Below are 25567 nucleotides of genomic sequence, written 5' to 3'. Positions count from 1 at the left end.
ACCTCAGCAGACCCTCAGCGATTCAGATACAACTTGTAAGGGTAGGAAGGGAGGGAGGGGGAAACTCTGAGTAGGCTGGACATGAGCAGAACATGGAAAAAGAAGGATTTTACTCTGTCAAGGTAAGAAAATTTCCAGGGCTTCGCACTGCCTTTTGCTAAGGGTACAAGAAGGATGGCAGAGTGAAACCACAGTTTAGGAAAAAAATCGTGTATCAGTGTTTCCCCAGAGGAAGCCCCATTCTCCGAGTACAAATCCATCTTTCTAAGCTTTCCAGAAGCCAGGAATCCCGTGCGATAGCGACTATCTAATCTAGTGACTACAAGAGCAGACCCGAGCAGGTCTTTCAGGTGCAATAAGCAGCAATTTTCTCTGCCAAGCTGTGGCACAGAAGGGACTGAGGTGAGAACAGCCTGACCACGCAGCACGGCCCCAGCAACCCCAGGCCAGTCTAGACCGCTCCCTGCACAACAAGCAAAGCATTTAGCCAGGGCCAAATTTTGGCAGCTGAAAGCAACCCCAACAAAGCTGTGCAGGCTCTTGGTGCTGTCCCAGACTACCCAAGGCTACACACAGCTCCACGCCAAAGCAGGAAGAAGCAGCAGCACTTGGGAATGGAGTAACCAAGCGGGACAAGGAGTGGGACAAAGATAATGCTGTTTCGTTTATCTCTCGGCAGCTGTGATTTCAATTTCCCTCGCTGATGGGGGGGGGGAAAAAAACCCAACCAAACAACCAAAAACCTAGTAGCCCTTCCAGGTTTGAGGAATTGCAATATTCATGCCGTGCCAACATGGGCTAGGGCCAGCTACATTCCAAGTAATCCTGAAGTTTGCTTCTAGCTAAAAAATAATAGCCAATTAGCAAAGTGTCCCTAAAAAATTACAATCATCAGCAAACACGATTTCTTTTAGCCAGATCCCAAAATCTCAGCACCTTCCTCAAAACACTGAGGAAAACATCATTCTGCCCCACCCAAGAAATGAACCAGAGACGGGCGAAAACACCGTTTCTAATCCTCTCTGCCCCGAAACTAGGTAATGTGGGGAATAAGGAAAGCAGCGTACAAACAAGAGGATGTATTTATGTTCAGGGGAAGGGTATGGGCCTCGGGTGGGGGCCGAAGATAGGGCCTGCCCACCCACCCTCACACCCCGCCCGCGGCCGAGCTCGGCCCGGCATCCCCTGAGGCCCGCCCGGGACCCCTCAGGCCGCACCCGGCTCCCGCCGGACGAGGCCCGGGCCTCGCTGCCTCACAGGCCGCGCCTGCACACCCCTCTCTCCGCCCCACACCGGCCTCGCACTCCCGGCTCACCATCGCTCCTGCCGCCGCCGGCCCTTTCGCTCCTTTTTCCCTTCCTTTATTCCCTCCTCCTCCTCCTCCTCCCGCTCCCCGCGGGGTCCCGGGCGGCCGCGCCCCGCCCCGAGCCTGCCCGTCCCCGCTGGCCACGCCCCCGGGCGGATAGGCCACGCCCCCGGGCGGAGAGCCACCCCCGGGCGGGGAGGCCATGCCCCCGTGCGCATAGGCCACGCCCTCAGGGCGGGGAGGCCACGCCCCTATGGCGGTGATACCACGCCCCGGGCGGAGAGGCCACGCCCCTCAGGCGGGGAGGCCACGCCCCATGGCGGTGATACCACGCCCCGGGCGGGGAGGCCATGCCCCCGTGCGGATAGGCCACGCCCCTCAGGGCGGGGAGGCCACGCCCCTATGGCGGTGATACCACGCCCCCGGGCGGAGAGGCCACGCCCCCGGGTCGGGGCGGTGGCGGGAGAGCAGCGCCCTCGCGTGGAGCGAGGCGGTAAAACCGTAAAGACAGAAGTGGTTTTTGTTAAAATACAAAAAATAACCTACCCAAAAAGCCCCCACAAAAAAATAACAATAAGTTTGTAATCCTGCCCTGGTTACCAATTACCTGGGGCTGGAGTCCCTCTGCTTTGGATGCAGCCTGGGAGAGCTCAGGGTGTGTACCTGGAGAAGAGAAGGCCCTGGGGACCTCAGAGCCTCTGCCAGGGCCTGAACGGGCTCCAGGAGAGCTGGAGACAGGCTTGGGACAAGGAGGAATGGCTTCACACTGACAAGAGCACAGGGCTAGATTGGATAGTCGGAAGAAGTTGTTCCCTGTGAGAATGGGAAAGCCCCTGGCACAGGGTGAACATGGAAGCTGTGGCTGCCCATGGATCCCTGGAAGTGTCCAAGGCCAGGTTGGATGTGGCTTGGAGCAAGCTGAGATAAGTGGAAGGTGTCCTGCTCATGGCAGGCAGTGGGGACAAGGCAATCCTTAAAGTCCATTCTAACCCAAATCATTCTGTGATATCTTTGGGAGAGGTTTTGTTCTGTGCAAAATGTAAGGCAGGAACTACAGGCCATTACAGCATTATCCAGTCTGCTTGTTTTGCTAATCCGTGGATTAAAATCTACTCTACTTTGGGTGGATCAGGTGGGACCCCTCATCACCTTCGCTGGCCGCACCTGGAACTGACAACCATTTACACCACAAGGATCCCAAAACCAGTTTATTGGCAGGAAAAGAATTTGAGGACTGCTGACTCCTGAGGCTATTCCATAAAACTTAACAGTGGGAACAGTGCCAACAGCCAAACTGCCCAGGTGTTCAGGAGAGTTTTAAGACATTAAAGGTCTCTGTGTCCCTGGCGTTAATTTTGACCTCATGAAACAAACACAGTAAGCAGAATATTGTTTGGGACCAGCCTTGTACAAGTCCAGTGGGTTTTAGACATCCGGGGCAAACCTGACAAACACCGCAAGGCATCTGGGTTACGTTAAAGGAACATTTTGAAGCAATTATGTTGTAAATAGTCGCAGGGAGGGAAAGGCGGAAAGGACAGCAGTGACAGGAAGGGAAAACTTTTCACATCGATAGCCCGGTGCAGTGACAGCAGAGCTTCAGCTGGGGCTGATTTTTGAGGGCAAACACACAGGTGTGTTTTCAATAAGCGTGAACTCAAGAGATACCACAGCAGCATTGGTCATTTCCCAAAAATTAACACCTGGAGCAACTGCAGCGCACTGTGCAATGGAGTGCTGTCTCTGCCACCTGCAGGATGCACATCCTGGACAAACTGTCCCTCTCCTGGGAAATGGCAGCAGAGCAAATGCCCACGATAAGCCATTTCTGGTCAACCTCTACAGAACACTAGCTTTAGAATTTATAAATCTGTGCAGTCTTTTAGACAGATTCCAGGGCGGCATTTCAAACTTTTGCTCCTAACCTTCCTCACTTTTGTCTCTACACTCTTTTGAAGCAAATATACCAGCATCAGCTCCAGGCATTTGTAGTTGCTGCATGACAGGCGGTGGGTGACTGTGTGTCTGCTGTCACTGTGTCATCCGAGCTGTCTCCTCACAGAAGATGACACCTGGTGTAATCCAGCAGGACAGTGCTTTTATCTCAAGCAAACTGCCCTCGTGGGATGGTTTTAGAACCATGCCTAGACATCAAATGCTCTTTTCAGCAGAAAAAGGAACAACAACAGGTCTGTTAGTAACCCAGTACCAGTCTCACAAAGTAGGCCTTCTTCCCACATGCCTGCCAAGACAGAAAGCATCTCCTCAAGAGAACCCCGAAGGAGCTGTGTTTTCCCACTGTAAAAACCTCTGCAAACACCAGTCACCCCAGCCTTCAAGAAAAATTGCTCTTTGGAAAACAGCCTTAAAACCCACATTTATGTGTCCTAAGGAACATCTTGCTTTCCAGGGGGTGAGAGGAAATCTTGTTTGTTCCTTCAGCCCTGAAAAGAGCCTCTTCAGATGCATCACTGTGAGCTTCACTAATCTTCAAGCACACCTCCACATAACACGCCAGGAAACCGAGAGCTCGGTTTGTTTAATATTGCTAAAAGCACAGGTAGAAGGGAATATCTTGCTATGAATATTTGGGTGGAGGGGCAAAGCCACACCGGGGAGGGAGAGGAACCATTTGAGTGAGGGGACAGTGGTGGCACAAGAGAAAATGGGTGCAGGTTGGCCCTGAACCATTTTCATCTTTCTTTGGTCTATTACACAGCCCAGGTAGAAACTGGTTTTCCCACTATTCAGAAGAATTTAAAAATATCAGAGTAGCTTGGCTTCTCCTCACAGGTGGCAGGATTAATGTGGAGACTGCCAAAGTGACTGCTCCCAGAGAAGGGAGTTGCCTTTCCTAGGAGAGGCCAGCATCATCCAGCCAACGCTGCCCATGCTAAAACAGTTCTCACACCTCCTTTAAAGGACGGCTTGGAGGGGACCTGGAGAGAGAAAAACCAGAATTATTCATGGTTTTGCAATGCTCCAAGATGTGATAAATAGGTATGATTCATGCTGACAAAATTGAAACAGTAATCAATTTTAAAACAGTAGTTCAAATGTAACTTTTTAGGAGAAGAAGGAGAGGGGAAGTCTCCTCCCCTTCTCCTGCAGATGTCTCCAGATGTTTAGTGAAAAGTAGGAGAACAGGAAAGAACCGAGATAAGAAGAGGCAAAAACCTGGGAAAAAATCCAGAAAGTGGTAATTATATTACATTTATTGCCTCTGTGTACCATGAAATTATTGGATGTGCATATACAGTATTTACTAACATAATATAGGCTTAGTACACAGTGTAACCAATGGGTTCATTAGTAGGACAAGAAGAAGATGAGAGCCTTCATCCCTGCGACCCTGAAAATGAGGAGACCCCTAAAAAAGGGATGGTGGAGTCAGAAATAGGCGGTGATGACACCAGTGATGTAAATTTTACTAATTGAAAATAGGAGGGAATGGGAGGTGAGACACAGTATAAAAAGGTTAATTTTAGAACCTTATTTTTATGGGAGACAGGAGACCAAGTCCTGCTCTGTACCCCATGGGAACGTATCCCACGGTATAAATTTGCTTTTGTATTATTATTAGAACCAATAACTTTTAAGATGCTCAAATTAACCTTGTTGCTACATTTAATTTTGTTTTGAATTTTTTTTTTATTAAAAATTAGGCAGCACACTCATTTATAACAAAGATCCTGTAGGGGGTTGGCATTACCCTGTGCATTGGTACTAGAGGTTACATATTTATGGAGAAAAATTGCCACTGAGACCAGTCCAGCAGGACCAATGGGTTCATGTTCTGATGCAAAACTCAAGTCTGAAAGCAGTCAAGTTTGAAAAAAAAAAAAGGAGGGCTTTTTCCTCTCTCCACATAGAAATGGAAGGGGGAATTACAACTACTTTCTGAATGGAACAAACTCCTGATTCTTCCTCGGCCTTGCTTCCCGCTTTCAGCCAGGTGCCTGTCTGTGAAGGACGGCTCTTTCCTAGAGGGTGGGAAGGGTGTCACTCAAAATGCCTTGGGGGCAGCCTGAAGTGACCCCTGGAGGCCAAGGCCAGCCAGAGCTGTCACTCTTTTTGTCTGGGAGCAATCCTCAAATGTTCCTGGGTTTCCTGGGAGGGTCCTGGAAAGTTCTGGGATGTCCTGGAGGGGTCTGGGGGGAGTACCATGGGGGTCCAGGGGTGTCAGAGGTCCTGAGAGGTCCAAAGGGGGTCCTGGGTGGTCCTGGAATTTCCTGAGGGGTCCTAGAATAGGTCCCATGGGGGCTGTCCAGGACCCACTCCCAGGACTCCCCATGGAACCGGCCCAGAGAGCGCCCCGGGACTCCGTGGGACGTCTGGGAGCGCCCAGGGAGGGGGGCCTTGCCCTGGAGGGGGTGACTTTGGGATGAAGGGAGGGCCTTTCAGATGGGAGGGGGGGGGGTGGTGGTGGAGGTGGGTGTTTAATGAAGCGAGTCCATCCAAGGAGAGGCATTCCGCCCCGTCGCTGGGTCGGCTGCAGGACATCTCCCCTTTTCTCCCTGGTTTTTCAGCGGCAAAGCCTCCAGTGACTTGGATTCCCGCGTTCGCTGCCCACCCTGTGTTCCTTCCCCTCGGCGGGTGCGTGGATGGGAATCACCTCGGGATGGGTTTCCAGACCCGCCAAGAGCCCGCACTCCATCCGGGGAGCAGCGACTGCCATGTGCAGCGGTGACCTTCCCGACCTGCTGTAACTCCTGTGGAGGCGCCGATACAAGCCCTCGGTTCCCGCAGACTGTATTCCCGTTTCCTGACCGCGGGGTCCCCAGCCATGTCCCATCTGCGCAGTGACCTTGGGACCTCCCCTCCAAATCCTTCCGCGACCCTCAACCACAGTGACACCCCTGGACTCTTCCAGGACCCTTTGTGACCCCCACCCAGTCTCAGGGTCTCACCCACACGATCGGGGGTCCCAGCGGACACGACCCCCAGTACCTGCACCCTGCCGGCATGGGCAGCTCCCCGCAGACCCCCGCTCGCCCCGTCGGTCTAAGACATCGTCCTCCATGGGACGGCAGAGCCCGGGGTGCGTGCACAGGCACGGAGGCGGTGAACCGGGCGGGGGACACAGAGGAGGGGACGGGAAGCCAAAGCATCTCTGCCCGCTGCCGCTGGTCCGGTGCGGTGCGAGCCGGCGGCGGGACCGGAGCTTTCTGCCCCCGCCACAGCCCCACAGCTCCTGGGGAGACTCGCCCTGACCCCGGGGACGGGCTGGGGGCACCGGGGCTTTGTCCCCAGACGGAGGGAAACCGGCATACGGGGCTGCTCCCCGCGGGGGAAAGGACAAGGAGCCGCAGCACGAGAGCACGAGCTGCCAAAGAAAAACCCCTCCTCGACCCCTTAAAATGGCAAAAAAAAAAAAAAAAAAAAAAAAAAAAAAAAAAAAAAAAAAACCAAAAAAAAAACCCACACGTTGTCCTGATCGCTGAGATGAGAACCAATAAATTGCCACTGAAAGAGGCATAAAACGTTGGGGGTTTGGGGTTGATCCATGGAATGCCAGAGATTTCTGAAAATGGGCACATCGTTCTGCAGAGCTCACGGCCCGGTTCCCGGCCCTGTGTGCGGTGTGGCATCACCTCAGCGGGAAGCCCTGGGCCCTCACTTCTCCTACCCCTAATTAGGAGCCGTTGTTAAGCTGACTAATCGCTGTTTCATTGCCTTGAGCTGCTTTGGTCCTCCGCACAGGCCGGGCTCAGGGGCTGCGGGAGGCAAGGGTGCGATTCCACCTCCTAAAACTGCGAATATCCGAGGATTGATCCCTGACAAAAGCGGACCGGCGACTGTGGCTGGCCTGGACTCTCGGGGCCGTCTGTAGACTGCCCCCGACACGGGGGGACTCGAGAGGGACGCGGGGAGGCATAGGGGGAACACGGCAGGGAGCACAGGGAGCATGGACAGGGACATGGGCGCCATCAGCCTCAAGTTCTCCCCCTCCGGCTGAATCTCGGATCACCCTGGCACCAAAACATTCCTTAAAATGCCACGTTTGTCCCTCTCTCTTCCCAATGTTCGCCTTAAAAGTGCAATTCCCGTTATTTTTAAGTTTTATTCGGTTTTTTAGGTCAATTTCTCCCTACATCGCCCACCTCGGTGAGACTTTCAGCAGCTGCGGCTCTGCCCATCCCCAACGGGAGCTGCCAGATCCGCGGGAATCGGGATTTTTTCCGGCATTAGCGCTGGTTCTGAGGTGCAATGGAAGATCAGATCTTGGCAGATTCTTTCTGGCAAATTCACTGCAGCCTCGTGTCGCAGTTCTGAGGGACGATTCCCATTCCCCTTGAGCGTTCCACAGGCTCCAGGTCGCTTCCCGAGGTCCAGCTGGAACCTGCGGGGGGCAGAAGGAGCCCGTGTGACACCCGGGGGTCCGTCGGGGACAATGGGGTGCCCTCCCAGAGCTTCCCCCCGCGCTCACCGGTCCTGGTGGAGGTCGGAGCCGTTCTCCCACATCCAGCCCGTCCCGGCCAAAGGCATGGAGAGGCCGATCCAGAAGTGCCGTGTGGGTTTCTGCAGGCTTTCATTTAGGAATTCCTGGCTCGGAAAAAGGGAACTGATGACGCTGCTTTGGTCACCCCAAAACAGGCTCTGTCCTCATCCCGGAACTGAGCCCCACCCGTGTCCCCCGCACTCTGCCACAGGCACCAGGAGGGGCTTGACACAGCGTGGGGGCTGAACTCAGGATTCTGGGAACCCCCTCATCCTTCCACGGGTGCCTTCAGACCCTCCGGCACCACCAGCCCCCCGGGTGCAGCCTCAGGTCCATCCCCCACATCCCCGGCCCTATCATTTCCTTCACCAGCTCTTCCTGATCCCACGGCACCAGCAACGCGGAGCCCCGATTCTCGCAGTCTCCCGGCTCTTGTTCCAAGGGTTCATCCCGTCGGAAACCCAGTAGCACTTGGTCTCGATCAGCACCCAGCCCACGGCGCAGAGCCGGCATCCCTCGCTCTCTGCGGGCGAAGGGACGGATCCCGGCGGGCTGGGGCACCGCTACGGGACCGGAGGGAATCTCCGGCCTCCCTTTATTGAGGGGAGGCTTTAAGGAGCCCCCGGGGAGTGCGTTACCTCGGGGCGGGCACAGGATCCTCCGCAGTTCCCTGACGATGCCATCCCACCCGAATAGGCAATTCCCAGGGAGGCGTTCCCGTAACCTGCGGTCCCCTTGGGCTGCCACCGCTGTGCCACCCACCGGGAGGGACTGGGAGAGGGAGATACCGAGCTCGGTCAGGGAAATCGGGGACTGGGGTGAGAAGGGATGTCCAGAGCCCTCTGCCTCTTTGCAAACTCACCGCACAGCACGAGGGACAGCGCCAGGGCGGCCGTCAGCGCCTCGAGGGAGGCGGCGGGGACAGCGGGGGGAGGCTGCGGGGACCTTCGGGGACCCTTGAAAACTAGAATCTGCTGCTGGGGAAGGGATGTGGAGAAAAAGAGCGGGCTCAGGAGCCTCCCCCGAACTCCCAGAGCCCAAGGCAGGAAGTCCTGGGGTAAAGCAACCAGTGAGACCCCGCTGCACAGGAGCACGAGGAGTTGAGTGACCCCAAAAACCCCCTCTGCTCCATCTTTTGGGGTCACGGCTCGGGGGGCTGGAACAGCAGACAACCACAGCATCAAGAAAAGCCCCCAGACCCGATTCCCTCGAGCCGTGCCTCACTTTCCCCATCCTGGGCAGCTCTTGGCGACTCCTGGGTGGCTTCAAGCCGCCACCGGCCCCCGTCCAGTTCCTCTCTCCCAACAATCGGGGGCCCAGCGGACACTACCCTCCAGTAACCTGCACCCTGCGGCATGGGCAGCTCCCCGCAGAGCCCCGCTCTCCCCCGTCGGTTTAAGACCACGTAGCCGTCCTCGTCCTCCATGGGCGGCAGAGCCCAGGGTGCGTGCACAGGCACGGAGGGCCGGTGACACCGGGCGGGGGACACAGAGGAGGGGACGGGAAGCCAAAGCATCTCTGCCCGCTGCCGCTGGTCCGGTGCGGTGCGAGCCGGCGGCGGGACCGGAGCTTCCTGCCCCCGCCACAGCCCCACAGCTCCTGGGGAGACTCGCCCTGACACCCCGGGGACGGGCTGGGGGCACCGGGGCTTTGTCCCCAGACGGAGGGAACCGGCATACGGGGCTGCTCCCCGCGGGGGAAAGGACAACGACAAGGATGCGCGGCACGAGCTGCTGCCAAAGAAAAACCCCTCCTCAGCCCCGGAAAACTGTGAGAATAAAAGACCAAGATGTTGGTCCTGATCTCTAAGAGATCGGACTGAAGCTTCCACTGCGAAGTCGTTGACGGCTCGGACTAAGTTTATCCGTCGCGATTGCAAAAAACAGACAGACAGACAGCGAGTGCCGACGGACGATCAGCACTGCCTGCGTCGCCTCCCGACGATCCAACAGGTGCTTTTAGTGACACGGGGCCACTGTTGTGGCAGTACCTTTGTAACATTTTATACCAGTTTATTCCAGTTGGCTGGGAATCACCTGAAATCCGTGATTTTCAGGTTTTAAATGGAAGGCGAATACCTTTACGGTGCTGTTCCATGAGTTGGATTTGATGGAAACTGCCCCATTTTCATCATCATAAGGTTCAAATTGAGGGCAAACACCGCTGTCCCTGGTTTTAAAGGGCTTCCCTCGAGAGGAACGTCTTAATGTGCCATTATAAGAGTTTCATCGAGGGGACCCTCCATCTGAAGGGGCCTTCAGAGAGGAAAAATATGCCCAAATGCCCCAGAATGGTCTTTCTTGAGGGAAATTGAGGAGGAAACTGCATTCTCCTTGTTTTAGGAGGCTAAATTGAGAGGAAAATCCTCCTTGAATCACTTTTCATTCGGTATTAAATTGAGGGGAGACCATTTTATTCATGTTTTAGGGGTCTGAATCAAGAGGGCACCTCTCCTATTTTCTCCCTTGATTCGAGGCTTTGAAATGGGGACAAAAGGGAGTTCACACTTGGTTTATTCCACTGAAAAGCGGGGGAAAGGACAGAGAACATGAGCTGGCGCCGCCGGTTTGGACTCGTTCTGCGTACCGAGGGCGGTCAGACACGGGGGCGGGCTGCAGCGGCTGCAGAGCCCCAGGGGCTGCGGGCACCGGAGAGCTCCCGGGGGCTGCGCTTGTCTCCGCAGGTGCTGCCGCAGCGTCGGCGGAGCGGGGACAGGGCTGGGACCTGAGCTGGCAGCGCCTTGCGAGCCTCGGTTGTCCCCGACAGGGCCGGGACCAGCAGTGACCTCTCCCCGTGTCCCTTTCAGAGTGCATCAGCGCGGGGCTGAAGCTGTTGCGAGGCCGATCTCCGAAAGGCTTTTTCAGCGCTCCTGATGGATCGGGAGCAAGGTGCTGTGTGTTCCAGGCAGAGATGCCGGCAGTGAGCTGGAGGAGGGTGGATTCTGCTGTTTGTGAAGGACCTCTCGGAGAACGGACCAGCAACCGGTAACATACACACAGGGGATCCTCCGAAGATTCCTGGGTGAGTGCAGGGCCACGCCTGTGGCCTCTGGGGAGGGGACAGTGTCATCTCCAAGGACAGGGCTGGCAGGTGTGTGGTGTTTCCCGATGTCTGGAAGAGGCCTCGTGCTCTGCTCGGCCCCATCAGTGGCTGGAAGCAACAGCCCCAGCTGTCCCCAGGGCTGTTGCAAGTTCTCCTGCTGCAGCCTGTCCCCAGCCCTGTGTCCCTGGCTGTCCCCAGCCCTGTGTCCCTGGCTGTCCCCAGCCCTGTGTCCCAGGCTCTTGGCTCCCTGGCTGCCAGCTGAGTGAGGGCCACAACTGGCTGAGGGCTCCCTCCTGTGCTCCCTGGGCATTGGGTGGGGGCTGCAAGGGCCGGCTCTGGTTTTCCCTAAACTGTGGTTTCACTCTGCCATCCTTCTTGTAACCTTAGCAAAAGGCAGTGCGAAGCCCTGGAAATTTTCTTACCTAGACAGAGTAAAATCCTTCTTTTTCCATGTTCTGCTCATGTCCAGCCTACTCAGAGTTTCCCCCTCCCTCCCTTCCTACCCTTACAAGTTGTATCTGAATCGCTGAGGGTCTGCTGAGGTGACACCTCACTCACTTCCTGCCTTGGATTTCTCTGTCAGTGCTTGGTGGTGTGGAGATAAACCTAATCACAGCATTTATTGTGTGTGGTCTGCCTAAATGTGAAAAGGAAGGGAGAATTATTTGGATTCGAGCCTGTCACTTGCATTCAATAGGGAGAAATGGAAGGATCTGCGAAGTACCTGGAAACTGTTGCATATGGCAGAAGATCACTCCCAGCAATCTGTCACCCTGCCAGAAAGGTCAGAGCTACTTTAAATTCAAGAGTCTCTTACACTGTGCCTACAAATCCTTTGTACAATAATCTGAACCTTTTTCTCCATCATACATTTAACATGGGTGCTGTGCCAGGACACACAAGACCTAATTCCTCTAGAATACTCCACTAGGAGAAGTTCTTGCTTGAGTAGCTCTTTATCTCAGTTTTGTGAAATGCTGAGCTCTTCCAAGTGGGTTAAGAGGTGACTGAAAAGATTTATTTGCTTTTATGACTGTAGAAAGTGTATAAAAGTTTCATTTAAAAGCAGCCCCAGTGAATAATAAGTACAGAGTAATCCATCTTTTTACTCAAGGCTATAGATTTCTCTGAAAGATCAAATAAAAATAAAAAAAATGACTACAAAAGTACTGAGGCTTTTCCAGCTCATAATATCTCAACAGTTAATTTTTTGAGTTTCCAGTCTGTGCTGTTTGGCATCTGGCAATCTTGATACTTACCAAGGCAATAAAAATGTAAAGAAAAAGAGCCATGACAAATGGGCTTTGGAGCCATCAGCTGGGAATAGCAGGGACTGACCGTGTCCTGTTTTGGCCAATACTCTGTGTGGTACTTCTCCCAGATTTATTTCCCCTTTTGATGTATTGCACACAAGGAAAAACGAAGAATTTGAGTGAAAACCTGAATGCAGAGCATGTGATCCCATTGAATCTATTTCAGTGAATTGAACTTTTTTTCCTTCTAGCTCTGTTGAAGTGAGCCCAGGTGATGAAATCCTGACGCTAGTACAGACAACATCCATTGATTTGAAGGAACTTGAGAGAGAAGCAGCTTGTCTTCCTCCAGAGGATGGTGAGCTGGATGAGAGGAATTATTTCTATTACAAATGATTATTTGTGGGGGGAGAGAGGGAATGTTGACAGCTGTGAAGGGAGAGCCAGTCCAACCTTCATTAAGACTAAATAATGGATAGGCTCTCCCAATTCAGAGTGAGCCTTTCTTCTTCCACTTAGTGGCCAAAGGATTCTCAGTGACTAGAATGGTATCTCAGTTGGAAGCTGTACAATGTTTGACTCTGCTGCAGCCCTGTGGGTGATTCTGTGATGCAGAATCAGAGTTTGAAGGTGCTCTGCTGAGCAGGGGCCTGGAGGAAACCCACAGCAGTGAATATGTACTTGCTTTAAATCAGCTTGGTACCACTCTGGCACTGGTGCAGGTTCAAGTGCTGCAAGCTGAGCTGCTCTCTGTCCCTCAGTCTGATTGTGTGGTCTTCAAAATTTTTGTCTTTGATGCCAAGAATTCTTCCACTCACTGTTTCAAGGTCTAATCCATACAGGCTTTGAACTTCTGAGGACCGGTAAGTTCAAATGTCCCAACTTCAATCCTGGCTTGAGAGAAATCAGTATGGCTTGCGCCTGTGTCAGGCTTATGCAAGCATAAAAAGCTTTATTTATTTAAAACTGTTTTTGTATTTCAGGTCACCTGATGAATCCCACGTTACCTTTGATGTGGATTCTTTTATGAAAGCACTGGACAGAATTTTAGGTGGGATTCGTTCTCTATTTGAAACAAATCCCTGCACCGATTTCTTTGCTGTGGTACTGACACAAATAATACCCAGGGGCAGACTCGGAGGAGCTGGGTTCTGATGACCTGGATGAAGAGGAGGAGTTTGATCTCTCAGATGGGGATGATGAAGACCTAGATGCTGGGAATCAAAGGCAGGAGCAGGAGGAGGCTCCTGGGGAGCTCGTGGGCAGTCTCAAGGCGTACATGAATGAGATGGATCGTGAGCTGGCACAGACCAAAGTTGGGAAAAGTTTCACCACCCAAAAGAGAGGCGTGAGTATGGCTGGAGCTCACATTTGTAGCAGTAATTTCTATCCAGGAAATGTGCTGAAAGTGGCCATTCTGAGTAATGTGTCAGAACCTTCCCACATGCCAGCAAAGTGTGCTGTATCTGCACCATAATATGCTTTTTTCAAATTAAAGCTTACCTCAGCTTTGAATTGGCACATCTTTTCCAAGACTTAGCTTCATTTCCCTGTTTTTAGTGGTAGGGCAAGCAGCTGCAGCCTGACTTGGAGCTCTGGAGTAGTTTGCTCCCAAAGAAGCTGAACCAGGACTCGGCAACACTGTCTGTCATTCTCCTGGAAGTTAATCTGGGATCATGGACAGTGGTGATTTTTAGCTGGCATGAGCTCTTGGGGGCCTGAATTCCTGTCTGTCAAGACCTCTGCAATGTACTGGACTTTGCTGGCTGCAGAATTGTTGTTTTCTCTTGTGGCTTGCCATTTTTTTCCCTTAAATCTCCTCATGCCTTTTTGATAAACTTTCCTCTTCATATCACTGCAGGCAAGCTCTGTTGAAGCAGCCACACCTGAGAGTGCTGGCCCTGATTCTGGAGCTGAGGATGCTGAGCTGGCACCCGTGGATGTGGACCTGAACCTGGTGGCAAACCTGCTGCAGTCCTACAGTGCCCAGGCTGGCCTGGCAGGACCCACCTCGACCATTTTACAGAGCATGGGGTGAATTTACCTGGAGAACACAGATCTCACTGGCTCCAGCAGCCGAGCAACACAGGGAGAGACTTTGGGCAGGACATGGCTGGTGGGGAAATGAAGCACAGATAGAAAGCAGGATGTGGAAGAGGCCAAAGGTTTTAATTTTGAGCATTCACTTCATTCTGTGTCATTTACAAGACGTCTGGGCTGGCAGGAGGTGTGGAGGTACAATGCTCGGAGTAAATACTCAGAGTATTGCTAACACTGTTCCAGCAGGACAGGGAGAGGGGAGCTCAGGATCCCGGGCACCTGAGCATGTGGAGAGAGGCCCCTATTTTAGTGAGGTAGGTGGTAATAAGGTCCCAGGTCAGTGGCTGCTCTCACAAGCACAGGCTCTCCCCACGGCAGAAGCTGCAGCTCTGGGCTGGGTTATGGCAGTGGCAGCGAATTCCCTTCCCCAGGCAGCAGCTCCGACCGTCCTCCACAGCCCAGAGACAGAGAGAGAGAGCAGAGAGACCATTCTGAACAGTCAGGTGTCTGATGCCAAAACTGGGATTCCTCCTCGGTATGTGTCAGCTGTTCTTCTTCCTCTTCAAAGGACAGCCCAAAAGTCTCAGCTTAAGGCCAGGTAGTGAAGATCTCCAAGAGCTCACGGCTACTTGGATTCGATATGCCAGCTGGTGTGCTCTTAGCTCATGCCCCTTGTGAGTTAGCCCCTCTTTTAGCCGGCCGTAGTGAGAGAGAGAGAGGTCTCGTATGGAATTTCCGCAGGTGGTACTTTATTGAGAGGGTACCAGCGAAAGGGCTCCAGGGACGAGAAACCTCTGCTGACCAGAGGAAACTCAAAGGTTTTTATGGGACACCAGGGTGGGAGGGAAAGGGTACAGAACCAATCAATTGTAACAGATCTACATAAAACCCCGAAGAAGCTTGTGAGTCTCCAGCCAAATCGCCGTAGCTAAGAAGTTTGTCTTTGTCTTAAGTACTCTGACTGAAGTTGCGAAATTCTTCCTTAACTCCTCAGCTTAGCTCCCTCCAAGGCAGAGCAGCCGGGGCTCCGCCCACCTCCACAATTCCCCATTGGAGTTTATTGTGTAATGAGGGCAATCCACTGACTGCAGGGAGCATCGGTGGGAGGATGGATTGCAGAGACTTTTCCTCTGAACACCCAGCCCGGCGTTGGCAGTGGGGAGGCACAGGCACTGAGGGGGACCTTGAGAGTAAGTGCCAGGCACAGGGGGCAGCTGAGGAAGGACAGCCCCGAGCCACGGGAAGAGGTGAAGCTGGGACTGCCCAGCGTGAGAAGGTCCTTTCTCCAGCCCCTGTCACAGGGGAGCTCGGGCCTTGCTGCACAGATACGGCCGCTCATCTGAGCAGCTCTGACTCCAGAATTTATGGTCACTCAGGTACACACACTCTGCATCGCCAAGGACAGGAACCCTGCAAGGAGGAGCAGAGGCAGCGCTGGGTGCCAGGGGAACACCTTGTGCCCCTGTCCCCCCATGCCCTGCCCTGTGGTGGTGTGTTTTTGGTTAGGTATGTTTTTATTACTTGAAGTTATTTGTAATGGTTTGTTCCATGTACCCCTTCGGTTATTCCCCGCTTGCTTTACCCCTGTTCCTGTTTCCTGTCAATCATTCGTTATGTAACCCATGGGCCCTGCATGTCACTTCGAGGCCTCTCCCTACGTCTGGAAGGTTCTAGGGAGAGCCTCGAGTGATAGGACAGGATTCCAGATTTCCCCTCCTATCCCACCCTGGTTTGTTCCCCTGTTTGTCTATTATGTTATGAGCCACGCCTGAGTTACCTCTGATTGGACCCACACAGAACCCATCCCTCTGTACCACCCCCGTATAAAAGTTACTGCACAAGGGTCTCTGTTGAGGCAGACACCCTGGGCTAATAAGCCCAGTTTGATTGACCCTCGACAGTGTCCCCCTCTTTCTATCTCGCGCCATCACTGCCTCCAGCCAAGGGCCAGTCAGGACCCACAGGATCTCAAAGGTGACCCGGTCACTAGAGAGTACCTTCCCTGCCGTTGGTGTCAGGGTTAGCCAGGGCAGGAACAGCCACGACACCGCGGCACTGCCCGGCTCCCCGGCACTCACCAGGAGCTGAAGTTGCTGCCGTCCCCCCAGTGCAGGCGCTGGCCCCGCCTGCGCAGCCCGAGCCAGAAATCGCCGTTCCCGCGGAGGCGGAAGAGCAAATCCTGCCCAGGAGAGAGGAGTGGGAGCTGCCCCGGGCCCTCGGGGGGACACGTGCCCGGGGCTCCTTCCCTGCAAGGCCCCGGGACAGGGCTGCACCCCCAGCCCTGCCAGCCCCCAGCCCGGCCCAGGAGCACCCCCAGGCTCCCCTCAGCCACCCCACAGCGCCCGCAGCCCCTCACTCACCGTGGCCTCCTCATCCTTGACAATGGCCAGGGAGGCCCCGAGCTCGGAGCACCGTTCCTCACCCTCATCCCAGGTGCCAAAATCCCTGGACAGGTAGTAGCAGATCCCGTTGTAGCCAAGCCAGCCAGAGGGACAGCCCAGAACACACTGGGGAGTGGCAGGTGTCACTGGAAGCTGTGGGGCTGGAGGGGGAAGAGGAGAAGCTCTGAGGATTCCCCTGTGCAGGGAGCAGGGAGCCCGCTCTGCCCCGAGGGGCTGGGCCCAGGTGCTGCCCCTCCCTTACCTGACTGCACAGCCAAGGCCACCCCCAAAGCCAGCACCAGGGACACGAGCACAGTCAGCACCAAGGTGACCACGGCATGGGCCCTGAAGCACCTGCCTGCAGCAGGAAAGAGCTGCTGGCTGCCAGAACCAGAGGCGGCCCTCCCAATCTGCTCCCCCAGTGCCCAGGGAGCACAGGAGGGAGCCCTCAGCCAGTGTGGCCCTCCTCAGCTGGCAGCCAGGGAGCCAAGAGCCAGGGACACAGGGCTGGGGACAGCCAGGGACACAGGGCTGGGGACAGGCTGCAGCAGGAGAACTGCACAGCCCTGGGGACAGCTGGGGCTGGTGGCTTCCAGCCAACTGATGGGGCCGAGCAGAGCACGAGGCCTCTTCCAGACGTCGGGAAACAGCCACACACCTGCCAGCCCTCTCCTTGGGAGGAGACACTGCCCCTCTCCAGTGGCCACAGGCTGGCTGTGCACTCACTCGGGAATTCTCTGTGTCCATTGCCGATGGCTGATGTGCCCTGAGGATGCGGGGCTTCCTCACACTACCCTCACTGGGGCACAGTCCACGCTCCACATCCTCACTCGCTGCACGCTCACGAGTTCCATCGCCCTGCTCATGACAAGTGGCTTCTTGCACCCCAGGCAAGTGTGTAACCCCGGCTGCTGGTTGCTCCAGGAGACGCAGAAGAAGCCCCTTCACAACTCCATGGATGCAGCAGAATTCCCTCTCCTCCAGGTCCACAGCCAGAATCCGTTTTCTGGGAAGAAACGGTACTTTGATCTCGATCCATCAGGAGCGCTGAAAAAAGCCTTTCGGAGATCGGCCTCGGCAACAAGCTTCAGCACCCGCGCTGATGGCACTCTGACAGGACACGGGGAGAGGTCACTGCTGGTCCCGGCCCTGCGGGACACCGAGGCTCGGCAAGGCGCTGCCAGCTCAGTCCCGCCCTGTCCCCGCTCCGCCGACGCTGCGGCAGCACCTGCGGAGACAAGCGCAGCCCCCGGGAGCTCTCCGGTGCCCGCAGCCCCGGCCCCTGGGGCTCTGCAGCCGCTGCAGCCCGGCTCCGTGCCGGGACAGCGCTGACAACGCCTGCGAGCTGCCGGCTGCGGCGGGGACAGGACAGCTGCGGCTCGGACCCACGGCGTCCTCCTCCACGGAATATCTCGTGGCAATCCCACAGTGAGGGCAGTCCGCTGTGGCCGCCCCCCCGGCCCGGTCCAAAGGCGCTCTTGGCGCTTCCCGCGCCGGGAATGCACGGGGAGGGGAAGGGACCTTCCGCTGCCGCCTCCGCGGCACGGGGCTCTGCGGCGCTGGTGGCGCCGGTCCCGCTGGGCTCCCGCAAGCCCTGAGATCCCCCGCACTCCAGCGCCAGCGGGGTGAGGGTACGGCCGAGATCCGCTCCATGGACCCCGCGCCCTCCTCAGCTGCTGCCCTGAGGGAGGACAGGCTTTCCTCACTGCTACGCCTGTGTGGGCCGGGAATCGGTGTTGCCGCCGGCACCGGGGTGGGGGCTAAATCCCCTCCGCTCCAGTGGCGCGGGGACAGGAGAAAAGGCACTACCATCTCCCCGGGGACCTAGCCCGGGAGACAGCACTAGGCAGCTTCATGTAAGCTTCAAGCCTAGGAATCTGACAGCATGTATTTCTTTCTAACCTCCTGCCTATCGAATAACCTCAGTTGTGTAAAGATGGATGGTATTTTTGATCGAATTCCTGCATAACGCCACTGAAATTTAGACGTGGCAGAGAAGCATTTTACTGGGGTGCAGACCCTTCCCCTCCTGCCAATAGGAGAGCTTTTGGTGGACAATGCATCTGTCTGCGGATTCCTTTGAATTATAAAGACTCCTCAGGACTGCTGTCTCCTGAGGGAACACCCTTGGCCTTGACCTGGAGGCGAGCTGCGCAAGCTTCAAATCAGCCGCCTCAGCTTCCAGGACCTCTCCTGGCCAGCATCCTGACGTGGACGCAGGGAGGCGAGGCACTGCTGGGACCCAGCGGGACGGGAGCGGCGGTCTCGTGTCCACGTGCACCCCCTGACACAGCCAGGGTCATCCCGAAAGGAGACAGCGCTGACGTGTCAGCAGAGAGCAGCAAGGAGCGCTGGGCTCCTCTCAGGCTGGGCCTGCTCCACAACACGGCCCCATTTGAAGGCCTGCCAATGCCCAGCTGCCAGAAAGGCCTGCCCTGTTCTCTCCAAGGTGCGCAGGAAGAGCCAATGAGCCGGGCACCTTGGGAGGCAAACCTTCCAAGCCTTTTCTGAGGCCAGGGACACACCAAGATGGGCCAAGACTCTCCGTGCTGCCTGGCCCACACAGCCCAGCTCGGGGCTGGCTCTCTGGGCCGGAGCGGCTTCCAGCAAGCCAGAGGCAAATGCATATTGCTCTTGCTCTTGCCAGCGCATTCCAGGACTCTCCGCTGTGCACGCTGCACTTTTCACGCCCGCTCCCACAGCCTTTGGAAGACTGGCTGGCGCTGCCATCAGCACAGCCCAAACACAGGCAGGGGAAGGAGAAGCAGGGGCTGGTTTGTGGCCATGCCCAAGAGAGACTGGAAGGGTGCCCTCCCTCTGGTCTCACTTGGGCGGCTTTCTGACCGGCTCTGAGGCAGGGGCTGCGATTCCTCAGTTGTGGGGCCCAGAACCGCAGCCGGGATCCCGGCGCTGCCTGACAGCGCTCGGGGAAATCGGCACGGTGGCACGTCCCAGTCTCGGCCACCGTGCTGCTGCTTCGCTTGCCCTTAGGCACACCCAAAGCTCCCTGTTCAGGCCCTGATGGTCTCTGGTTCTGCCCTTTTCCTGACCCTGTGCAGGGATGGAGCATTGCTGGGCTTTCAGGAAGCTGTTCTTGAAAGCTTCCAGCATTCCAAGCTCCTTTTGCCTTCTGTGGATGCTTTCCATGGAATCCCTCACAGCTGGGTTCAGAGCATACTCATGTTTGGTTCTTCCAAAATCCAGGGGTTTCAGGGTCCTCAGTAAGACCTTCAACTGCACAGTGTTGTAGGATGGGACCTTGAGCACAGGCACATTTCCAGCCTGATGTGGCCTCACCCCTCTGCATCTCGGCACAAAACACAGCGCAGAAGAGAACAGCAGCAGGGGCCTTTGTGTCTCTGGACTCTGGATTTGTGCTGCTTCAACTCCACAGAGATGGAGGTAAAGTGAAGAAGCCAAACTGTTTATTGATAAAAGGTGAAGCAAAGGGGTGAGCTAGGAGGGAATAGGGGGGATGGGCGGGGTCTGAGGGCTGGGAGGGAAGGAGCTGTCAAAAGAGGTGGAGAGTGGAAGGAAAAACAGGGGATGGGCAGGGTCTGAGGGCTGGGAGGGAAGGAGCTGTCAAAAGAGGTGGAGAGTGGAAGGAAAAACAGGGGATGGGCAGGGTCTGAGGTCTAGAGGGAGGGCGCTAACTACAAACAGGCAGAGGTCTGAAGCCGTGGGAACTGTGCTAAGCCTCAGCTATGCATAGAGCTCCAGGGCCCTGAGAGGTCGCGTCCTCTTCAGTGTCTCTGGTGTGTTCTTGAGACTCTGGTTCACTGGATCCAGAAGTTGTCTCCAGTTCTTCAGCTTTCTGGGAAAACGGGGCTTGATTTTGCAGGTTAGAGGATGATGGGCTGGTGTCTTGCCTCTGGGCTTGAAGGGCTGGAAGAGAGAGGAACAGAGCAATGGTCAGAGTGGGAATCCTAAGAGATCTTCCTGCCATGTCCATCCCACCCAGAAGGAAACAGAGGACATTGGGATCAGCCAGAAGGTGCTCGCCATGAATCCCCCAGGTGTCCTTGAAATCTCTCCGTGTTGTGTCCTCTCCAGCCCTCGTCCACGCAAGGAGCAAAGCCCTCCACAGCCGGTCCAGGGCACACAGCTCCCTGTGCAGGCCGTGCAGCTTCCCCCGCCAGTCCCTGCTGACAGCCCGCTGCCCTCACTCACCCATGGAGGTGAGCTGGAGCTCTTCCTTCTGCCCCATCATGGGCACTCCGGCCGCCTCTGAGAACACAGAGCCCGTCAGGGGCCGCAGCGGCACGGCTCCCTGCCAGCGGCGCTGCGGCCCTGTGGCCACACGGCCTCCTGCCCCGGCAGGGCTCAGCCCGGGCCCTCGCCGCACGCTGCCGCCCCAGGGCACGGCTGCCAGAGGGCGGCGGCGGCCCGGGGAGGGAGCCCGGGCCCGTGGCTCACCGATGAACCTGAGGGCCGCCTCTCGCAGGGGCTCCCGCGGGCTCTCCAGGTACGGCAGGGCCCGGCGCAGGGTCTCGGCCGCTCGGCTCCTGTCGTCTGCCAGCTGCAGAGAGCGGCGGCAGGGAAGGGTCGGCGCGGGCTCGGCCCCTCGGCCGGGCTCTCGCCGCGCCCGGCCCCGGCCTCCCCTGCCCGCACAGCCCCGAGGGCCCGGGCAGCGGCCGCCGGCGCCGGGCTCTGCAGCGGGCACAGGGCCGGGGGCTGCCCGGGGAGCCGCGGGGGCCGCCCCGCAGCCCCGCTGGGCCGGGGCTCCACGGGCACCCGCTCGGGGCCGCCGGAGCCTGGAGAAGAGCCGGGGCCCGGGGAAGGGAGCGGCGTGTGGGGCGCGGGCCGGAGCCCCTGGCTGCAGTGCTGGCTAAGGGGCCACAGCTGCCGGCCCACACACTGAGCGCCAGGGCAGGGATACTCTCCAGGCTGAGGCTCCGGCTTCTCCGGGCCGTCCTTACCGAGCACTCGTCCATATCCAGTGGATGTTCCTTCTTCAGTAGCTGCTCGAGATCCTTCCTCTTCAGGAACTTGGCCAAACAATGCAGCGTTTCCCGAGAAGCCTGGAGAGCAGCAGAGATGCCGAGATGGCACCACAGCCCGAGGCCCAGGACCCGCATCCCTGTGCCGAGGCCAGGAGGAGGCTGCAGCCCGGGAGGCACCAGGGCAGGAGGCAGCCGAGCCCCTCCCAGGGATGCACCAGCATGGCACAAAACCTCACCTGCGCCACGCGCTGGTTCTCATCGTGGCAGTATTTAAAAAGTGGGTACAGGCTCTCGTTCACAATTGTCTTCAGGTGCTTTTTTCCCTCATCCACTACTAACTCCATCACTTTACGGAAGAGGTCAATGGAGAGCAGTTGCACGTGGCTATTGTCCTAGAGGGAAAAAAAAAAAAAAGCCTAAGCACCAATTACTCCTGGCCCACCAAGGCAAAGGCCTGAAAAGGCAGACAGCACAAAGTTTCTGGGAAGAACCCTGTGCCTGTGGCTCAGGTCACAGAACCTTACATTGTCAAAGAGCTCCAGGAGTGCCTCAGCCAGCTTTGGGGCAGTGGTGCTCGATACCAGGATGTCTTTGTCCTTGAGCATATTAGTGAACACACGGAGGGTTATGGCAACCATCTCTCCATCTGCATCATCCAGCAGCTCCACAAAGCTTTGAGACAGACTGCACATTCTTCTTGCCTGTGTGGAACACAAGGCTGTGCTGTGAAGCCATGAACAGCTGCACCACTAATGAGTGGGCACTGCAAGCGCGGCCTGCTGCCGCAGGGCCCAGAGGCCAAAGGCCTGTTCCACAGCACTCGGGCTGCTGAGGCTGGAGAGCCTGGAGCAACTGCCTCAGCTCCTGAAGCCCAGTGGAGCTGCTCTCCCCAGTGCAGCTTCAGCTGCTGCCCCCTGCTCACCATCAGGGGATCCTGGCTGAGCACCACGAGGCCTCTGAGCGCCAGGCGACGCCTCTGCCTGCACTTGCTGTGAAGGTACTTTGACACGACCCTCAGCACGCTGCCACCACATTTAGTCCAGTCCAGGCATTCGAGGACCTGAAAGGCACAGGGCAGTGACACAGGGCCCGGCCGGCAGGAGCCCGGAACCGCACAGGGCCGGCCCCAGGCAGCAGCAGCAGCAGCACCGGGCGCGGGCGCCGTGCCAGGCACGGGATGTGGCTACGAGAGGGCAGAGAGCTGTGAGGCCGCTCAGCCAGGCAGCGCTGGCCTTCAGGCTCACCTCCACGAGGAATGCCAGTAAGGGCAGATCCCAACCTGGCTTCTCCATGCTGAGCACCCGGATCAGGTGCATTGCAATGCGGGAACATAAAGGGATCAAGATACGGCGCATCTCCCTGTCAGGGGGAAAAAGATCCTGAGGTCGGGGGAGCAAACCTCTCCCAGGACTGACTCACAGATGTCCAGTCTTCCGCAGCATCTCTAGAGGGGATGTGGGCGCTTTGAGAGGTGGCCTCTTCTGGGCACCCAGCCTTTCCCAGCCTTTCCAGTCTGCTCAGCCGTCCCTCTGTGACGAGGCCCATGAGCACAGGGACTGTGGGGGGCACCCTGAGCACAGGGCAGAAATGCTGGGGACACTGGGGAGAAGGGGGGTCTCACCTGGCCAGTAGACCCATGGCATAGTGCTGGGTGTCAGCACAGAGCATGGTGTCCCATCCGTGCTTGCGCTCCATCGCGATCACCTCATTGTCACACCGCAGCCGGCAGAGCAGGGATTTGATGGCCTGCACTGCAAACCTGTGTGCGGAGCAAAGCCAGGTCACACTGGGAGCGCTGGCACTGGCCACAGGGGCATGGGAAGGACAGGAGGACGGAGACCTGTTGGGGTTGCTGGGAAGATGGTGTTCCTCCTGGCATGCCCTCCAGAAGTCATGAACTTCCTGTGGCATCTGCTGTGTGGTGATGACAACATGGAAGAGCAGAGCCACAAACAGGCGGGAAGAATAAAGGATTATTGCCTCGTGGCACTCAGGCACCTGGACAATCACCCAGAGCACCAGAGTTGCCTGCAAAAGAAACAGCCCAAGAGAGCGCTCAGTGCTGAGGTGTCCACGTGGCAGGGCCCCAGGGGAGAGACGCAGGGGGAGCAGCGGGCCTGGTGCCCCTTGAGCCTGCCCTTCGCCCAGGTTTCAGCCCAGTGCCTGAGGCAGGGGGAGGATGGAGAGCTGCTGGAGAGGACACCTGGGGGCGAGCAAAGGCCAGTTTCAGACACTCACAGCCAGGGCAAAAACGTGTTTGTTGTCCCCATCAGAGGTGAACATGCAATACAGAGGCCAGTCCTCCATAACGCAGAGCAGTGTGGCAGCACCTTCTCCAGTGTGGGAACCGATGAGCCTATGGCTCTCCACATCATTGCAGCAGCTCTGTGGGATCAGAGCTCTGTGTCAGGGCCATCTCAGTCACACTACCATGCCCTGTGCAGCTCTGGAGGCCAGGTGAGAGAGCCCCAGTGCCCTGAAGGGCAGGGAGGGAGCATGGCAGCAGGCTCGGGAAACAGAGGGGCCCGAGGGTCCTGGACCTCTCTGCCTGTCTGGCAGAGCCCATTGCACAGGCCGTGCAGGGCGATGGCCCTAATGGCTGGTGAGCCCTGAGCTCTCAAGGCAGGCAGGCCCCGTACCTGTCACACGTTGGGGCACAGTGCAGGAGGGTCAGCACCACATCAGCCGGGTGTTCTTCAGCCAGCCTCACAATGTCAATTTGCGTCCTGGCATCCACAGTGACATGGGATGCCAGTCTCTGGTGAATATTCCTTAAAATGGCTGGCACCTGGAAGAGGCATGGGGAAGACTTGGAGCACCGTCCAAGGGAGCAACTTCCCCAGGTTCCCTTCCCACAGTACTGTCATGGATTCAAAGGCTGAGAGGGTGCAGTGGCTTGAGGGGACACACAATCCTGGAAGGTCTCCAGCCCTGGCCCAAGGCTGCTTACCTGCTGCTGAGGAGAAACACCACTCTCCTCGGAAAAATCCATACTGGGAGCATAAATGATGGTCGGAGTGGGCGTGCTGTCAGTATTTTCAAGGCCTTGAGTCATTCCGCTGTCACTGTTTGTGATGGAAATGCCCTCATCCATTTCCACGAGAACAGCCTTCTCCCGGAGATCATTCACTGCAGTGTCAAAATTTTCTGAGGGCACAGTCAATCTGTGCAGACATCAGGCTCTGCTGGGGACTTGGTCAGACTGGAGTCAGGCTTGGCTGTGCCCTCAGGCGCAGCGGTGCTGATATTTCTACGTCGAATGCGGATGAATTTCGTGAACATCTGCAGGAGAACAAAGGCAGGGATGTTCCATGGAGTCCTCCAAGCGTGGTGCTGGCTGAGCAGTGACAGCAGGCCCAGTCCAGGCAGGGATGGCTGCAGGTACCTTCAGTGTCCTGCGGAAGCGGCCACGGGCAGGCTTCTGCTGTTGTGTGCTGTCTGTGGCTGCATCTAGCAGAGCGAGAGCAGCCAGAGCTGAGGGGCTGCAGGAGAGGCCGGAGAACACGGCCCAGCCCTGTCCTCCCCAGGCTGGGACAGCCCCAGGATGCCCCAGGGGATGCAGCAAGGGCGCTGCGACGTTCAGCCACAGCCCCTCTTCTGTCCTGTCCCTGGGCACGTCCACAGCAGGTGGGAAAGGACGGGACCAAGCCGGCTACAGCCAGCGCCCTGTGTCCCAGTTCTGCCACTCACCGTCCTGCAGCGGCTGGAACTGCTCTGGCTCTTCAGGCTTTTGTGCTCCGGGGTCTTTCTTTTTTTTCCCCCTGAAGACTTTGAAGAGGCCAAGGAATCTGCCCGCCATGCCACAGGGTGGCGTTGAGGGTGCCTTCTAGAGAGATGGCTCAGAAGAGCTCCGAGTCAACAAGTTCTCGAAGGCACCTGCAAAAGAGAAGCCTCAGGTAGGCCACAGGTCACCAAGTCCTGTGGTCTGCCCTCGACGTCACCTGTAGGAATAATGCCTCGGAAAAGCTCCGGATCAGACAGGAACGAGTGTGCTGTGGGGGGGCTCCTCACGACACCGCTCTATCCTGTCCTGTCCCGTCGCGTGCTCCAGGCACTGTGGTGTGGCTGCGTCATCGCCAGCTGCTATGTCACCACGTGTCACAAAGGGCCCTTTGACACCCTGGCCCATTGCATCCCACGGTGACCATGCTGCTGCACTA

General features: G+C 56.7%; 4 protein-coding genes across 4 annotated transcripts; 1 reads left to right on the top strand and 3 right to left on the bottom strand.

The window, feature by feature from the left end:
- Positions 1 to 7423: 7423 nt before the first annotated feature.
- LOC136364598 (uncharacterized) lies at positions 7424 to 9174 on the bottom strand. The gene is given in 7 exon segments (XM_066324552.1): positions 7424 to 7649; positions 7737 to 7852; positions 8118 to 8176; positions 8179 to 8271; positions 8387 to 8497; positions 8611 to 8725; positions 9079 to 9174. Coding segments are annotated over 7 exon segments (816 nt in total).
- A 1122-nt stretch (positions 9175 to 10296) lies between these two features.
- Positions 10297 to 14081, top strand: LOC136364597 (protein ecdysoneless homolog). The gene is made up of 5 exons (XM_066324551.1): positions 10297 to 10444; positions 10555 to 10732; positions 13027 to 13094; positions 13171 to 13391; positions 13905 to 14081. The coding sequence occupies exons 1-5, from the start codon at positions 10297 to 10299 to the stop codon at positions 14079 to 14081; spliced, it is 792 nt and encodes a 263-aa protein (XP_066180648.1).
- A 1185-nt stretch (positions 14082 to 15266) lies between these two features.
- Positions 15267 to 18276, bottom strand: LOC136364596 (uncharacterized). Its single transcript, XM_066324550.1, is given in 8 exon segments — positions 15267 to 15493; positions 16162 to 16262; positions 16444 to 16625; positions 16727 to 16822; positions 17191 to 17241; positions 17244 to 17454; positions 17456 to 17522; positions 17693 to 18276. Coding segments are annotated over 8 exon segments (1407 nt in total). The 3' UTR covers positions 15267 to 15378.
- A 1879-nt stretch (positions 18277 to 20155) lies between these two features.
- Positions 20156 to 24501, bottom strand: LOC136364595 (maestro heat-like repeat-containing protein family member 7). The gene is given in 13 exon segments (XM_066324548.1): positions 20156 to 20349; positions 20635 to 20734; positions 20828 to 20983; positions 21384 to 21485; positions 21644 to 21799; positions 21932 to 22108; positions 22330 to 22467; positions 22652 to 22766; positions 23029 to 23435; positions 23646 to 23728; positions 23731 to 23792; positions 24047 to 24195; positions 24358 to 24501. Coding segments are annotated over 13 exon segments (1983 nt in total).
- Between the last annotated feature and the right edge of the window lie 1066 nt (positions 24502 to 25567).

The sequence above is a fragment of the Sylvia atricapilla genome, chromosome 8 (assembly GCF_009819655.1).
Source record: "Sylvia atricapilla isolate bSylAtr1 chromosome 8, bSylAtr1.pri, whole genome shotgun sequence".
In the NCBI taxonomy this organism is placed as follows: Eukaryota; Metazoa; Chordata; class Aves; order Passeriformes; family Sylviidae; genus Sylvia; species Sylvia atricapilla.
The sequence above is the reverse complement of the archived record's forward strand: the minus strand, read 5'-3'. Positions and strand labels throughout refer to the sequence as shown.